The sequence below is a fragment of the Hemicordylus capensis genome, chromosome 1 (assembly GCF_027244095.1).
Source record: "Hemicordylus capensis ecotype Gifberg chromosome 1, rHemCap1.1.pri, whole genome shotgun sequence".
Classification (NCBI taxonomy): Eukaryota; Metazoa; Chordata; class Lepidosauria; order Squamata; family Cordylidae; genus Hemicordylus; species Hemicordylus capensis.
The window spans coordinates 56876419-56894555 of NC_069657.1; the positions used below are offsets into that span (position 1 = coordinate 56876419).

Sequence of the window (18137 nt, forward strand, 5' to 3'; positions counted from 1 at the left end):
TAAATCAAATACATACATATATAATAATAAATCAAATACCTTTATATAAATCAAATACATTTATATTTTTATATAAATGTATAAATCTTTATATAAATCAAATACATACATACATACATACATACATACATACATACATACAATGTTGCCAGAACAATGCCTCCACCTGAATTTAGCCTTCATCTTGGCCTTGCAAAACGTGTGCCAAGCTTGTGCTTTGAGGGTTAGCCTCTGTTTCAGCCAAGCAAGATGATCACATAGTATGGAGCTTTGGGCCTGCAAAAGGTGGGGACCGTGCCTAGTGCTCTGGCATTTTTAATGAGACTAAATAACCAGCCTGGGAGGTAAGGTTCCTGGAACAATGGGAAGGTGCGAACCTACCTGTGCAGCTCCCCTGCCTCTCAACAACAAGTTATTAGCATATCCAGCCTCATGTTTTGGGAACCCCTGGAAGTTTTCTACTAAGATAATCCTGTGCCTTTGTTCTCTCTTTTTTTCCTGTGGTCCCACAAATCCTGTCATTGGCCTAAGCATCTATATGATTACAGACACTGTAATCACAGTGTAAACAGTGATTACACAACCTGTTGGACACTGTGCTCAGTACTCTCTTGGAACCTCCAAGATGAATGCCTGCCATTGACTCACCTCAACTCCTAAGACTGGCTTGTGGCACACACTGGCTAACATACAGAGCAAGGATGCACAAGTGTAGCAAAAGAGCTGCCTAATACAGCTTCCGAACTAACTGCACCAATGCAGCAGGGAAGTGGCAATATTTTATGACTTTGATGTCTAAACACCTGTGCAGATATTCAAACAAAAACATGTGCATGTGTACAAACACCTGTACGCAAATACAATGCAAGCTCTGAATGGGGCTTAGGAGAGATACAGAATGGCTCTTTTTCTCCCTCCTCCTCTTCCTCTCTGCCTTATTTCATTTTTCTCAAAAGCAGCATGGGTATATCATTCTCCACTTATCACTCCTTTATCTTGGGACTGCCTTCAATCTCTGTGCTTTGTAAATGAAACTTATTTCATTATTTTGAAAAATCCTTGTCTCTTGACTCTGTTTGCGTGGAGTACCCTGGGGTGAATCTTCACTGTCCAGACCTGATCCAAAATTATTTACCTTTGCTAGTTTGGTGCTAGTCAATCTGAGCACACACTACCAGATGGATAGCTGCCTATTTCCCCCCAGCAAAGTTGGCTGCAGGAAGGAAAGGGTTCATCTAGCACTTGAGCAAGACTTCCAGCTTCAAACTATAAGTTCCCTCAAAATGAGTTGGTGCTCCAGCGACAGACAAGCGACTAAGGCACACACGTGGTCCAAGCAAGCCTGGTAACAATAAATGAACAGAAGCAATATACTGAATCAGTAGCAATCTGGTTTCAGTTCCCATGATGAATTAAAGTTTGTCCCTCCTTTTCAAAAAAAGCATTTTAAAGACAAAAATTCAGCATCTTTCTGCATTGCTGAGTAAACCAACTGCATAAGCTACGACTCCATAAACTTTAGGAACTCATTTATTATGTTGCTAGATCAGACACTGCATTTATTCACACAGTGCATCTATAAAACTGAGCTTTCATTAGAGCCATGGGGAGGCCCAAGTCTTTTTCTCTTCACTTGAGAAGGTGAAGCTCAAGAAGATAATTAAGCATGAAACAATGAGGAGGCTTGCTGGGTAAGCAGTAGTGTGAAAACAGTTACTCCTCACAAGAGGGGAAATTAGCTGGATGGATAAAAGAGGAAATGTCAGTCAAGAAGACAGAAAGAAGGACTGCCAGCATAAGCAGATAGCTCAAGAGATCATTAATGCAATCTTTTTTAACCCTTAAACTCCACAGCTGTCCAAATTGGAGTACATCCAGAAGCCAAGCATTCAGAGCAATGCCTATGCTCTGTTGAAATGATTTCTCTTAAAGTTCCCATGTTCATCTTTTACGTATTGTAGCCAACTGCCAAGTGTAGCAGGCTCACTGCACAGCAGCTTTGTTTACAGAGCCAGTGCAAACAGAGCCTTCTAAAGAGATTCAGTGTCCTCATTATATTATAACAAACACATCATTTTTACATTGTAAATACCAATATTTCCAGGAACAGAAAGTTTGGTTTGATTTTGTTGTCTTCACACAGCGCGGTTTCATTTATGATATGCATTTCCTTTCAAAACTTCCTTCTCCAGAACAGTGTTCCCTGAAGCAGCCACATTTTTTTTTTTTTGGCAGAGGTTCAGGTGCACGCAGTGCCAAAAGAAATAGAATAAACAAACACTGCTTAATGCAGCTGGCTAGGTAATTTACATATTACTGCACACCAAACACTGAGAACTGAATATGGATTAGAGCTCCTGTGATGACACAAATGCAATATAGATAAAGAAACTGAAAATTCTACATATCCATCAATTTATCTTTCTCATGAGTTGCATTTTACTGTAAAACATATAGAAATACATATGTGTATTTAGAAAGTAAAAATTGGAAAATGGGTATATAAATGCTCTATCTCTATCTGTCTGTATGAATGAGGCAATCTATCTAGTTACACACACAAAATTGTACAGAAATCCTGCGTGGAACTGTTCTCTGAAAAGTTTTTTTTTCTACAAGCAAATGTCTTTGTTTTCAAAAGTAAAAGACAAACAAAACAAATCTAGTTTCAAAGTAGCTAATGTATGCTAAAATGTTTTGGCATATTACAATATAATTGTCTGTTTCCATGATGCAGCCAAGCTAGATGTTGTAAATCCTTGCAGTACTAGGCATCAAAGGCCACAATCCACATATAATCATGTTTTGGCATGTTGACAACTGCTTTCAGAAACAGAATTTTCCTATCAAAGTATTCTTAAATCCTCCAAATTTTTGTGCTTATGCTTAAGTGAGTATTCCCCTTGGCACAGATTAACTTTGGCCCTGAAGTTCTCCCATTGAGATAAATAGAACTTACTCCAGAGCTAGTGTGTGGGAGGAAAGCAGTCTTCCTAGCAAATCAACAACCTGTGAAACTTTATGCAGTTGTTCAGTCTAGTTTTAATCTTGCAGAAGAAACATGGACTGCAGAAACTAAAAATTCTGAATGAATATACTGAAGGCTATCTATAGACAAACTGGTGTCAGCATTATGGGATATATATATATGTGTGTGTGTGTGTGTGTGTGTGTGTGTGTGTGTTGTGTCGTGAGTCGCTGTTGACTTCTGGCGACCACAGAGCCGTGTCGTTTTCTTTGGCAGAATACAGGAGGGGTTTACCATTGCCATCTCCCACACAGTATGAGACGATGCCTTTCAGCATCTTCCTATATCGCTGCTGCCCACTATAGGTGTTTCCAGCGGGGATTCAAGCCAACAGCCTCACACACACACACACACACACACGATCCCCCCCCTGAAAACTTGTTCATTTTAATTTGCAACAATTTTATTGATTGATTGATTTTATTTGATTTTTATACTGCCCTTCCAAAATGGCTCAGGGAAGTTTACAATTAAAACAAACCATTAAAACAGTAAAGAGCTAAAACAAAAATTAAAAACAATATAACAACAAATAACAATTTCAAAACATTTTAAAACAACAATTAAACAATCACAATAATTAAGAACCCTGAAACTGGGTTAAAATATTAAAACCAATTAAAAAACTCTGGAAAGCCAGGCCAAACAAATATGTCTTAATCAATTTTGTCTTGATGCTTACCAAAAGAAGTAACATACTCTGCTGTTTTCTCCGTTTAGGAGTAGACCAACAGGATAAATAATTATTTTGAACCCAACTGAGAGTGATATTAATTGATAATTTCGTTACCATTTGTGTGGGTACTTGGCATTTGTGTGTTTGGGGGTCACAGTGGCAGTGGTGGGAGATAGAGATAGAGATAGCGCACATGTGAAGGATGGGAGCAAGAGCATGGGCCAGTGTGGTGGCCGTGGCATGAGAGAGAGGGAGGAGAGAAAGAGAGAGATGTCTTGTTTTATCTAACAAGCAGACTGTCAGAGGAGGACTGGTAAACATAATAAATGCTTCTCTGAGGGAGGGTAGGATGCCTCCTTGTCTTAAGTAGGCAGTCATTAGAATATAGTTCAAAAAACCTACATTGGACCCCTCGGAGTTAGGCAACTATAGGCTTGTCTCTAATCTTTCATGGTTGGGCAAAGTGATTGAGAGGGTGGTGGCCTCTCAGCTCCAGACAGTCCTGGAGGAAACAGATTATTTAGACCCATTTGAAACTGGCTTTCAAGTGGGCTATGGGGTTGAGACTGCCTTGGTCAGCCTGATGGATGCTCTCCAATTACAGGTGAAACTCGGAAAATTAGAATATCGTGCAAAAGTCCATTAATTTCAGTAATGCAAATTAAAAGGTGAAACTGATATATGAGACAGATGCATTACATGCAAAGCGAGATAAGTCAAGCCTTAATTTGTTATAATTGTGATGATCATGGCGTACAGCTCATGAAAACCCCAAATCCACAATCTCAGAAAATTAGAATATTACATGGAACCAAGAAGACAAGGATTGAAGAATAGAACAATATCGGACCTCTGAAAAGTATAAGCATGCATATGTATTCAGTACTTGGTTTGGGCCCCTTTTGCAGCAATTACTGCCTCAATGCGGCGTGGCATGGATGCTATCAGCCTGTGGCACTGATGAGGTATTATGGAAGACCAGGATGCTTCATTAGCGGCCTTCAGCTCTTCTGCATTGTTTGGTCTCATGTCTCTCATCCTTCTCTTGGCAATGCCCCATAGATTCTCTATGGGGTCAGGTCAGGCGAGTTTGCTGGCCAATCAAGCACAGTACACTGTATACTTTTCAGAGGTCCGATATTGTTCTTTTCTTCAATCCTTGTCTTCTTGGTTCCATGTAATATTCTAATTTTCTGAGATTGTGGATTTGGGGTTTTCATGAGCTGTACGCCATGATCATCACAATTATAACAAATTAAGGCTTGACTTATCTCGCTTTGCATGTAATGCGTCTGTCTCATATATCAGTTTCACCTTTTAATTTGCATTACTGAAATTAGTGGACTTTTGCACGATATTCTAATTTTCCGAGTTTCACCTGTAGGTACTGGCAGAAGGAGTGTAACGCTGCTGATCCTTTAGGATCCCTCAGCAGTTTTCAATACCATCAACCATGGTATCCTTCTGGATCCCCTGATGGAGATGGGATTAGGTGCCACTGTTTTACAGTGGTTCGGTTTCTACCTCTCGGATAGATTCTAGATGGTGTCACTTGAAAACTGTTGCTCTGTAAAGCAAGAGTTACTATATGGAGTTCCACAAGGCTCCATACTGTCTCCAATGCTCTTTAACTTCTACAGGAAACTGCTGGGAAAGATCATCAGGAGATTTGGTGCAGGGTGCTATCAATATGCTTATGACACTCAAATCTATTTCTCCATATCAACTTCATTGGGAAATGGCATAACTTCCCTAAATGCCTGCCTGGAGGTGGTAATGGGCTGGATGAGATATAACAAACTGAAGCTGAAGCTCCAGGCTTGACTACTGCAATGCACTCTACGTGGGGCAGCCAGGTTGGTCTCTGGGATAACCCAAAGGGACCATATTATACTGATTCTGAAAGAATTGCACTGGCTGCTGATATGTTTCTGAGAGAAATACAAAGTACTGGTCATTAGCTATAAAGCCCTGAATGTTTAGATCCAGCCAAGCGAGCACCTTCTTTGTCATGAACCCTGCTGCTTATTAAGATCATCTGGGGAGGTCCAATTATGGTTGCCACCAGCTCATCCGTTGGCAACTCAGTGCCAGGCCTTCTTTGTGGCTGACCCAGAGCTTTGGAACGCACTCTCTGTCAAAATAAGAACTTCAATCTTCATCTCTGGTTGCTTTTAAAAAGACCCTTAAGACACACCTGTTTTCTTAGGCTTTAAATTAAAATTAATTTTAAACTGTTTAATTGTTTTTATCCTATTAAATTATTCTAATTGTTTCACTCTGTGAGTTGTTTTTTAATTGTTTTATTCTGTGAAAGTGTTTTATTTGTTTTTTTAATATTGTAATTTGGATTGTGTACACCATGTAGACATGTATATATCAGGCAGTATCTAAATATGATAGATAGAATCAGGGACAGAGAGCAGTAAAAGATAAAACCAAGGTTTCATGCCTGTGTAACAGGGTGGATGATAACATTCTCAGTGATACTTCTGATATAATTTCTGGCCACCATTTAGCTGCACAGATCCATTTTGTTAGAGATGGCATGAATCAGATTTTGAGATTCAATTCAAACTTGAATCTAATAGCAAAATATCTCAATTGATTCCTTGAAACAGAGGTCATTGCCAGCTGTTTCAATAAATCAGCTTGAATTGAGTCAAGTGATTTGGCCAAAGGGAACAATGGGAACCCGAATCACCCCATTATTCCTCATGGGTAGTTCCTAGGGACACCAAAGTGGGCTGGGTGGTAGGGAATGAAAGGTGCTACCTACCACTCAACCCACAAAATATATAGGCAAGCAGGTGATTTTAATTTTTTTTAACCTTTCCCCGAAATACCCAATACGATCCTATGGCGCCTTGGGGGAAAGGTTTTTGTTTTTTAAAAAATCACCCACTTGCCCATTTCTTTTGTGGGTTGGGTGATAGGTAGCATCCATCATGCCATACCTCCCAACCCACTTTGGCATCCCTAGGACCTATCCATGGGGAACAAGGGTGTGTTTCAAGATCCCCATTGTTCCCTATGGCCGAAACAAGCAGAGTGCACAAATTTTACAACCCTGCCTTAAAAAACACTGCAGAATAGAAGACACAGTCCCTCCCAACACAGAATACCACATTTTGCCAAACACACAGTCCAAAAATAGCCAAAAAAGAATCAATGATCCAGAATCTACTGCCAGCCACAGTGCCTGTGCTGCAGTAACATCACTGGCACAAGTTACTCTCTCATGCACAACTATGACTCCAGCAGCAGAGACACACAACACAAGAAGTCCCTCCTTGGAGCCACTGGGCCAGTCAATGTGAGTCACCAAAAAATGAGGAGGCAGGCTGCTGCAAAATACACATGACTGGGGAAAGGAGATGGGAATTGCCAGCATAGCAGCAGCATACAAATGAGCTCCTCCTGCCCACACAACAAATGTTACACATGAGTAAGCCAATTTTTTCTAATGGGCCTACTCACAGGTAACAACCACTAATTGTTTTGAGCCACCTGGCACTTGCAGCAGGATTCCTGGAACTCCAGAAACCCCTCCAGCACAGGAATAGTTTCAGGGGATGAGATAGTCTCAAGGAGGATGAGAACAGAATAGAGATCTTTCAGTTACAGATAAGGGTAAAAAAGAACCCAAGATCATTGATGAAAAAATGGCAACATTTTATAGACATCCTGATCCAGAAAATCTATTTGAAAAAAAAAAGGCTTCTACTTGTGGATCAGTCCTCGGGGAAGAGAGCTCATTTGTGGTAGCAAGCATGGTTTGTCCCCTTAGCTAAGCAGGGTCTGCCCTGGTTGCATATGAAAGGGAGACTAGAAGTGTGAGCACTGTAAGATATTCCCAGTAGGGGATGGAGCCGCTCTGGGAAGAGCATCTAGGTTCAAGTTCCTTTCCTGGCATCTCCAAGATAGAGCTGAGAGAGGGTAGGCAATACTGAGCGAGATGGACCTATGGTTTGACTCAGTATATGGCAGCTTCCTATGTTCTTCGTGTGAGCAAAAGAATGTGCTGAGGTTAGAAACCCCTTGGCACTCATCACTAAAGGGGAAGGGTACATGCACAGTCCTCATAAATCATGCACACACCATCAAAGAGAGTATCAGTGCTATTATCTCTAATACAGCTGATCTTTTGGGCAGGAAAAAAGAGAAGTGAGTTTCAGACCCCAGGTAACCTCCTAACTAACTGGGCAAACTGACCCCTGCTAACTGGGCAAAGAGGCACTTTTACCATGGTGATTCTCTTTATTTAGCAGGGGGAGAGTAACTGGCCCTATCGACCCCCAGCTCAGTACTTCCAGTGACTGTTGCTGGTGTGTGTCTTATGTTTCTTTTTAGAATCTGAGCCCTTTGGGGACAGGGACCCATCTTATTTGTTTGTTATTTCTCTTTGTAAACCGCCCTGAGCCATTTTTGGAAGGGCGGTATAGAAATCAAATAATAATAATAATAATAATAATAATAATAATAATAAGAAGAAGAAGAAGAAGAAGAAGAAGAAGAAGAAACAGAGGGTTTAATACTGGCTGCACAAGAACAGGCACTAAGAACAAATGCAATAAAAAATCCACAACAAACAGCAAGTGCCGCCTTTGTAAAGAAGCAGATGAAACAGTGGACCACCTGATCAGCTGTTGTAAGAAGATTGCACAGACTGACTACAAACAAAGGCATGACAAGGTAGCAGAGATGATACAGTGGAACATCTGCAAAAAATACAAGCTACCTGTAGCCAAGAATTGGTGGGACCATAAAATTGAAAAAGTTGAAGAAAATGAAGATGTAAAAATATTATGGGACTTCCGACTACAAACAGACAAACATCAGCCACACAATACACCAGATATAACTGTAGTCGAGAAGAAAGAAAAAACAAGTCAAAATAATTGACATAGCAATACCAGGGGATAGCAGAATAGAAGAAAAAGAAATAGAAAAAAACCACCAAATACAAAGATCTACAAATTGAAATTGAAAGGCTGTGGCAGAAAAAGACCAAAATAATCCCAGTGGTAATTGGCGCCCTGGGTGCACTTCCGAAAGACCTTGAAGAGCACCTCAACACCATAGGGGCCACAGAAATCACCACCAGCCAATTACAAAAAGCAGCTTTACTGGGAACAGCCTATATTTTGCGACGATATCTATAATAACCAACAGTATTGATGATAAAATTCAGCCATCCCAGGTCCTTGGGAAGGACTCGATGTCTGGATAAAACAAACCAGTCAATAACACCTGTCTGACTGTGTAAACAAGAAATAATAATAATAATAATAATAATAATAATAATAACAATTAAACAAGAATGTTTTCTGCAAATGCAGCAATGGACATACAACCTTTTATCGTATTTTCTGTTCAGGACAAACATGTTTTAAATGTACACACATGCCACAATAACTGCAAAACCCCCAATCATTGAACAGATTCATTGAAATCAGTCAGCTACTTATGGTCCATAGGCGTAGATATCTGTGGAATAGCATTACTGGAACAAAAGTGAAATAACGTGTAGAGGTTGCTGACAGTCTTTCTTTCCTGAATTTCACACCAGTTTACAGAAAGAGGTTTTATCTAGCAGCTTTAAACTTTTACAGTACTTCTTCCCCCATTAGTTCTCCCCTTACAAAATAATTATTTAGCCTGCAATTAGGTCACTTCAGATGCCAAGCACTGTCAGCAGTGATTTGTACTAAAAGCATGAAGTGATAACTAATCTCTTCTATAGGTGATTTTTCAGAAATGTATAATGAGCATCATTCCAAATGATTTAAAACAACAACAACAGTGTACCAGTGGGAAAGGCAAAAACAAAACAAAACCCTGGGGAGACTTTATTTAGGACTACTCCAACCCTAAGAAGGACTGTTTTCTTTTCCCTGAAGTGTCAGAGAATCAGAAAAGAAGAAGTAGATGAGGATATCAGCTTTGCAGCAATGCAGCCTTTTAACACATTTTTGTTTTCCAGGTTTGCTTTTCATTCATTATAAATAATCTGGGATTTTTCCCCAACCTCCTCTCAAATGGTACTTTCAGCAGCTTCTTTGACTCCTAAGAATAAGCACCCTGGAAAAAGGCTTCTGGAAAAAGAGACTGCTTGGTGTTTTCTTTTCTTTTTAAAAAAGTGAGCTGTCTCACCACTGCAGATTTTTCCAAGTTCTTACAACTCTAATTAAAATGTGGTAATTGGTTATGTTACCTCAATTACCATGATGCATGGACATTGATGCAGAGCGACACCAATTGAATCCCTTGGGTGTTATACCCTAAGGCCATCCCATTTATTGTGGCCTTATTATTTTCAATTATGTGGCTGGATGTACTGCATACTTTCAAAGCCAATGCACAAGGGAATTGTGCTGGACACATCGTACAGTGTACTTACAGAAGCATTCAGCAGCAGAGAAAAATTTGCATGATGGAAAGGAAGCACATTTCAAAACCATATGAATAATGGTAAGTCAGGAATACTGCAGAGAACAAATAACAGATTTCAGTCAGGACATCCTAAACCCAAATGATATTGGCTCAAAATTTCAAAACCTCTAGTGGTAATTAACAGCTTCTATCGTGTAAAAAAAAAAGTTGAGGGGGAACAGATTTCAAGGCAAGGACAATGACATCTTAGAAAATAAATTGACAAATGCATGCATGCATACATACATACCACAGTGCTACAGAGAACACTTTTTGTTATAATTATTTTGCTCGAGTCTCTGTAGCACTTATAATTTTTCTTATAAGAGCAGCTTCACCTTCTACAGCCTTCATAAAAGGAGAGCAGCAAGGGTGTAGACCTTGATATGGGGAGTAACGCCCAAAAATGAGATTTGGGCCCAAGTGCTTCTCAACTTTGCCTTAGAGTATATTGTTTAAGCTAACAACTTAGTGCTTTTTATAAAGGCTGTAGCTGGGGGCAATGTGGCTGGAGTGCAATGATATTAAACTACACTGGCTGCTATAGGAGCTAGCTTGCAGCCATAAATGGATGCCCATTATCCTAGCTCTATGTTGTTTCACTGATTAGATGTCAAATAATTTGAATGAAGCATCCATGCAAATTCCCCATCCAGCCCATTGCTGAAACCTATTCAGAATATCCACAGCCTCTGCTGGGTTTGATGACAAAGAGAAATAAAGCTGTGTCATCAGTACACTGGTGGCACTTTACCCTAAATCCCCAAGTGACTTCCCCCGGTGGTTTCATGATGTTAAACAAACACAAGACAGAACCCTGTAAGATCCATAGCACAAATGCAATCGGTAGGAGCAGCAATCTTGTAACACCATCATCTTTAACAGGCCCATTAGGTAGGGAAGGAACCACTGGAACAGAGAGACCACCAGTTCCTATCAGTCAACCAGTCCAGAAGTTTACCACTGTCAATGATGTCAAAAGCTGCTGAGCACCAAGAGAATCACGAAAGTCCCCCTATCTCTGGTAAAAGTAATCCTCCAGGCTGACCAAGGCAGTTTTACTCAACCAGGTTGAACTGGATCTAGAATATGTTTCATTTATGAATATATTTAAGGAGCCAACACCTGCACCTTGAACCTAAAGGAATGATTAACAACCAGCCAATCATTCCCAAAAACATTTGGGTGAAGTCTTGTTCAGGAATAGAAAGCTTGTAGCCAGGACTACTCCCTCTCTTAAAGTTGTATTTGTTGTGAACCCAACCAGTAATTTCCCCTCAGCCAGATGGAATTATCCAGGATGGGCTATACCCCTCCAAACACTCTACCAACAATGTCAGGTTGCAACAACCATAATGCATTCAAGTGTGAGTGGCTACGCTGGTCTCTAAGAATGAACTTGCTCCCACACAATCACTTCTACCCAGGATTTCCTCGTACCTTGCTTCCACGCAACTACAAATTGGGAGCGCACATAGCTCCCAAACCTGAGTAGAACCCAGTTTTTGATTGGCAAAATAAACTGAATTAGAATGGATGTGAATGATATTTGCTTTGGGCTCATCTGTTGATGGTTTACCAAGTAAAATCCTCTTCGCTTTGTGTGCTTTCTTATCAGTGACACCTGAGACAACCTGGCAATGCACTTCTAGAATCCACCAGTTTGTAATGACTGATGTAAACTGGAATAGAAAGGTTGGGAGTGGAGCGTTTGATAGATATGAATACTGTATATAGTAGAAATCAGTTTGACAGGCTGTCAGGGGTGGCCCTTTCAAGAGGCAGGGTGAGGCAGTTGCTAAAGGTGGCAGATTATTGATTGCCAGCAAGGGGGAAAGATGAACTGTGCCTACTCTGGCTGTCCTGTGAACAGCCCTTTGGGATTGATCTGATCCTTGGAAACTTACTTCAATCCCTTGCAAAGCTTACTAGAAGCAGAAGGAGGAAAGAGGATGAAGCTGGCAGCCCTTTTCTCCCCCGCCACTTTCAAACTTGCAAGAGAGTGTTTAGAAAGGGGGCTAGCTCCCAACAAGGTTGTTGGGCAAGGCAGCATTTGGGACACCCCTGCAGGCTGTCAATCTAACAATTCACAAATCTTTAAATGAATTAATTAAATGGAATAAACTTAAATGAATTAATTAAATGGAATAAACTTAAATGAATTAATTAAATGGAATAAACTTTATATATTGTTCAGGAATGTTAAGAAACAATCACCACAATCCTCTGCTAGTTGCTTGACACACACTGACTACATGAAAATCAATCTATCTAGACTCTCTCTTGCACGAGATCTGTTTATTCAGTTCTGGGGAGTTGTAGCAACTTGGAGCTGACAGTCCATCTGGAGGGGAAAGCATTTAACGTCTGCATTCTGAGAGAGCATGTTTGCAGAATGTTTGGGTCTCCTTTTAAATTATGGAGCTGTTATTTCTTAGAATAGTAAATGATTGAAAGCAATAAATAGTTAACAATTTTAGAAGGGTGCTTTAAAAAGCAACTATTCCTTTTTTCAACCCCTACCTCTCAGCTCTTAATAAATAATTTCAATATAACCCTTGGAGGGTAGAGAGCAATAAGAAGAAGATACCAATAGGGACTATGGACAGAAACATTGACAATGTTGGTATACCATATTTTATGGACTATAAGACGCACTTTCCCCCTCAAAAAATAGCCACCAAAATTCAAGTGCGTCTTATACTCGTAACTGCATCTTATACTCGTAAGCCTGCCCAACAGGTTTGAGGAGGGGGCTATCCCCCCAGCAAAGCCTGTACCGATGCTAAAGGAGGGGGTTGGGGGCGACCCTCTATTAACCCCGTGCCGCCTGGGGACTGCCGCTCCAGCTCACCCTCTGCTGCTTGGGCCGTGGACTCCTCCTCCTCCCCGATCGTGCAAGTTTTACATCACCACCAGCAACACCATTGTTATCAGCTCTCCCTCCCGTTTTACTTTCTGCAAACATGTTCAGCTGAAGAAAGTGCAAAGAAGTAGGAGAGCCGAAGTGGTGGCCGCTCCCTCCTCAGGTATGTGCATTCTGGTGAGGAGAAGGAAAGCTCAAAAACGAAAGAGGTTTTTTTTAAAAAAATAGGGTCAGAAGCGAGGTTGAAGAGAAAACAAGGAGTGGAGTAGGAGCAATTGAAAGAGGACTTATCTGAAGCAAGAAGAAAGGAGAACAAACTGAAGCAAGGCTGAGAGTCCTTTCCTGGAGCTAGCAGGACTTTTTGGTACAGTTTTTATAACAGTTTAATATGTTAAAACTCTAAAAAACTGGATTAAAATTAAGGTGCATCTTATAGTCCGTAGCATCTTATAGTCCATAAAATACGGTATGTATTAAAGGGCAGAAGATGGAAGCAACTCCTGAACACATTTAATCAGCCAGGCCAGCATTTTCACTGTCAATGACTCTTGCCAATATCGAATCAGATGCCATCAGAGATGTAAACACATCCCATTTGTTTTCATATATTACAGTATACTGTGGACAACCTCAAATTAAAAAAACTTGTTTCCCGGGATACCATTCATGTGCCAAGACTGGCACACCATCAAGTGCAGAGAGATAGGCAAAGCAGAGAAAGCAATCTTGGGATCAGCCCAAGAAATGACTACACAGGAACTGAATGAAAGGAAATGCTGTAGCATGCCAGCTTGAAAAGGGGTTGGGGTGGGTGGTGGTGGTGGGGAGAGATTAACAAAATTCTGCTCCAGCTAGAGCATTCTGATTATATCACCTGCAAAACCTGTAGTTGCAATATGGATGCTCACATTGTCATATAATATGTATGTTTATGTAGCAAGAGCTATTCCACAAAACAAAAGCAAAACCTACAATTAAAATCAAATAAGGATATAGAGAGTTCTTAATGGCTGCCATTTCTCAGCAGAAGGAAAGTAGCCTTCCCTACCAGGTAAAAGTTAATTCAGTCCAGCATACAAGTCTAGGTTACCCCAGGCAAAGTGGGAACAAAGCAGTGTGGAGCTTGTGAAGTTCTCTGGCATCCTGACATCAAGAAAACACACAGTGCTCGTAAACTCCCCCTACCTCAGCTCCCAATCGATTCCTATCCAAATAGAGCCACAAGACTACTTCAGTCCTGCTGCAAGAGCAGCACTAGCCTTTAATTAGCACATCGCCATTTATTTAGAGGAGCTGCAGCTACACACAGCAGCTGCTCGCATGGAAAAGATGAGAGTTGCTCTGGCTGCAGTGGCGGCTTCCACTTGTATGCAGCTGCCTGTGGGTTTTTAACCCCCACCGTTGCTTCTCCTCCAGACACAAGAGAACAGCAACTGTAAGTTCTAGAAGGTGAAATTCAAGTGCCAACAAAACAAAACAAAAAACCATATAGCTTGTTGGCAGCTTATGCTATTTTAAGCAACATAAACCAGAAACTCCCATCTCATCCTTTCTGTGGCAACCAGGCTCCCACTAGAATTGACCACTGCAGTCAAAGGCAGAATTTCATAAGTTTCCAAGGAAAAGTTGGGCTGGTATTTGCTTTTAAATATTCAAACATACAAAGAGCCTTGCTGGATTAGGCCCAATGCCTATCCAGTCCAGCATTCTGTTTCCCACAGTGGCCACAGGCACAGCAATTTTAAACATTCATAGCATTAACATTCACTGGAAGAAGACCCCCACATTGGCTGATTTGCTCCAGGCCCTTCACCCTGCCAGGTCTCTCTAAAGACAGCTCTGAAAGCAGGAGATGGAAGCATGGCCCTGCAACTGGTATTCAGAGGCATCCTCCGTCCCTCTGAACCTGGAGGTAGCTTATAACCATTCACAGAAGCCATTGAAAAACCCGCCCTCCATGAATTTGTTAACAATAGCCAGTCTCAGGACAGGGTATTGATTCAGTTAACTTGCTTTAATATTGTACAACTAAACAAGCCATTTATTATCAACTCAGTTATTATCTGATCTAATTCTACAAGGTTGTGGTGATGCAGAGGGCGCAAGGAAAACATAAAGCCTACAGATATATGCTAGCGGTGGATCAGCACCGGCTCATTGTCCTTTACCACTTGAGCTGAACACAACAGTCTGCTTTCTCCCCTTTTGCCAGTCTCTCCCTCTGGACTGAAGCCAGCTGTGGTACCTCTCCACTCCCTCACTGGCCCATCACCGCCTCCCTTGCTTGCAGGCAAGGCAGTTTGCATCCCATGGCAGTCACCTACTGCCTTGTCCTCATGGGTGCTGTTGCTCCAGCACCCATGGAGAAACCCACCAACTAACTAACTAACTAACTAACACACACACACTCTCTCTCTCTCTCTCTCTCTCTCTCTCTCTCTCTCTCTCTCTCTCTCTCTCTCTCACACACACACACACACACACACACACACACACACACACCCTTTCCCTTCAGCAAAAAAACAACAACTCCACTTTGTCTCCTCCTGAAATGGAGAAAATGTACATCTTTGTTGCTGGAGGAGAGAGCGCACAAGAGAGCTTGTGCTCGATTAGTGGTGGTGTATGAAAGGAGAGGACAGTGAGTGAAGCTGCCACTGGATGTACACTGCCTAGCTGGCACACAGCAGCAAACAGTGGCATACCCTGGAAGCTGAGGCCGACAATGGAATAGGAGCATTGTTGGGGCCAGTGAGGGGTGGGGCAGCAAGCAAGGGAAATGTCCAGAGGTGGAAGCAGGCAGGTTAGGTAATGCCTGCAGCAGGGAGTGGGGCAGGATGTCCACACTCATTGCCCAATGGCACACTCTCCACTCCGTGTGGCCTCATGAGAGAACCGCCCCTCTTTCACAATATTCTCTCCTCTCTCAAGGAAACATAATATTCAGAACAAGCACAGATCCCGATGTTATTATATAGTATATGTCATAATCTACAAACAATGTTTTGGTTTAATCCTGGAAAGGAATAGCTACACTTAGCTGTCATTAATTTTAGTTCTACAAAACCCACTCAATGCCTTAAAGGGATCAGAATCTATGGATCGGAATTTGTGTAATTTGAACACAGCCCATCAATGAATTGACTGAACCATATAATGAACCATTATATGTTGGGGGAAACGGGTTCCAGAACCACAATGTTTGGCTGCTATTGTACCTTCAGTATGTGGATAGGTGGGAGGGAAAGAATGTCAGGCAATTGTCACTTACTGGATGTGTTTCCAACTTCTTCTGCAGCCTGGTTTGCCACTGGACAGCTTGCATGACAATGGCTTCCCACCTTCTTTCAAGATTTACGATTATCAGCTGCATAGACTGGTGATCTGCATTCAGATTACAGGTCTCTTGGTCGTCAAGGAGGTGTTGGCACAAACGCAATACTGAGCCTACACCTCGGCGTCTCTGCTTTATTTCACAGCAGAGGGACTGTGGACAAAAGAATGGCCAATGTCAGTGCACTATACTTTACTAAGGTATACAAATTCAGTGTTCATTTGCAGAGCCCAGTGTTCTTAATGAACATTATATAGAACTCATAATATTAAGGTTTGCTCTCTTATTCCAAAAACCAATTGCCTAAAAATTAGTTTTCCTGTCAACATGTACTGATTTTAGGCTTACAAGATGGGTGTATTGAATCTTTAAGGACAAATACAAATTGTATTCATAGATTAGTTCCATAGCATTCTATACACACTAAGAATCAGCACAGCATGGTCCAGTGCTTACTGCACTGGGCATGGGTCTGCTTCCAAATCCTGCTTGAGCCAGGGTCACATCATATATTATGGCGATGGAGTGGTTGCCAGAGAAAATATTTCTCTATGGCTGAAGATCCATGTATGCTGTGATGTAAATGAGGGGCTCATCATGCACATTGTTGTAATCATATCAGAAACTTCCATGTTAGCATGATTACTACCCTAGGCTTTGTAGTGTTGGAATGAAGATTTACCAGGAGGTATCACCATGCTACATAATTAGCAACATATTTATTTTATGGCAGTCACATGGAGCCTTTTCCACATGGTAGCAATAATCAATGTTCTGGGATAACCACATACTGCTGTTGTGGTGTTTTAAGTGCCTCCCACTGAGGATCTATCTAGATGGTGATTTATTCTAACAAGAACACATATTCCAATGGGATATTTTACAGGGTGTCTACATAACATTGAAAAACACAAATTCTTAGTGCCATCTGCTGGCCACCTGCTGACAATCCATGAAAAAATATGTGTTTTCTAAATCAGAAGAAAAGTAGTGTTGAAAAGGCACAGACTTTTCATGTGCTACCAGCAGATGGCCAGCAGAGGGCACTAAGAAGTAATGTAATGTGTTTCACGCCATGTAGTAGGGGTGTGCATGGAACTGGCTGGTCTGGTCCGGTCTGAGTCCAAATGGGACCTGAACCAGACCAGGCCAGTTCAGTCTGGCACTCCCTTGAACCTCCCCCCCGGTCCGGGGGTGGTGGTTCGTGAATGATTTTTAATTTTTTTTAAAACTTACCCCCACCGGGGGTGTTCTCCGAGGTGGTGGGGAGTCCACAGAGGTTCCCTCTCCCACCGCTGGCCTTCCCTCCTTTAAAATGACCCTGTCTGGCAAACCTTTCCTCTGGCGCAGCAACCATTTTGGAGGCCCATTGCGCAGGTGCGGCAGCCTCCAAAATGGCCACGGAACCGATGGGGGAAAGGCTTGAACAGGTCGAAGAATGGTCCAACGGGTCTGTTTTTGAAAGAAGGAAGGCCAGTGGGGGGGGGAGGGAGAACCTCTGTGGACCCCCCCCCCCGCAGAGAACCTCCTAGAGGGGGTATGTTATTTATTTTTCATTCACAAACTCCCTGAGCAGGCTGGTGTGTGTGTGTGTTTTGGTCCGGGGTTGAGCCCAACCAGGGGTGGTTCAACTCGACCCTGAGCCTTTGAACCAAACCAGTTCAACTTCAAACTGGTTTCAGTTCCGAACTTGTTTGTACATCCTTATCATGTAGATGCCCTGTAAAATCTCCTGTTGGAATTCATGTGGGATTAAATTGTAATCTAGATAGACCCTGAATGGTCTTGAGAACAGCCT

General features: G+C 41.7%; 1 protein-coding gene across 8 annotated transcripts in view; it reads right to left on the minus strand.

Annotated features, from left to right (window-relative positions):
• The window catches only part of AKAP6 (A-kinase anchoring protein 6), a 392941-nt gene that overhangs the window by 33362 nt on the left and 341442 nt on the right, over positions 1-18137 (minus strand). For 6 of the 8 annotated variants that reach the window (XM_053282863.1, XM_053282857.1, XM_053282858.1 and 3 more), the window contains one exon: positions 16277-16492. The exons of the other annotated variants lie outside the window; for them this stretch is intronic. In XM_053282863.1, the coding sequence (XP_053138838.1) occupies positions 16277-16492 (216 nt within the window). The remainder of the gene's footprint in view (positions 1-16276; positions 16493-18137) is intronic. 8 annotated transcript variants of the gene reach the window in all.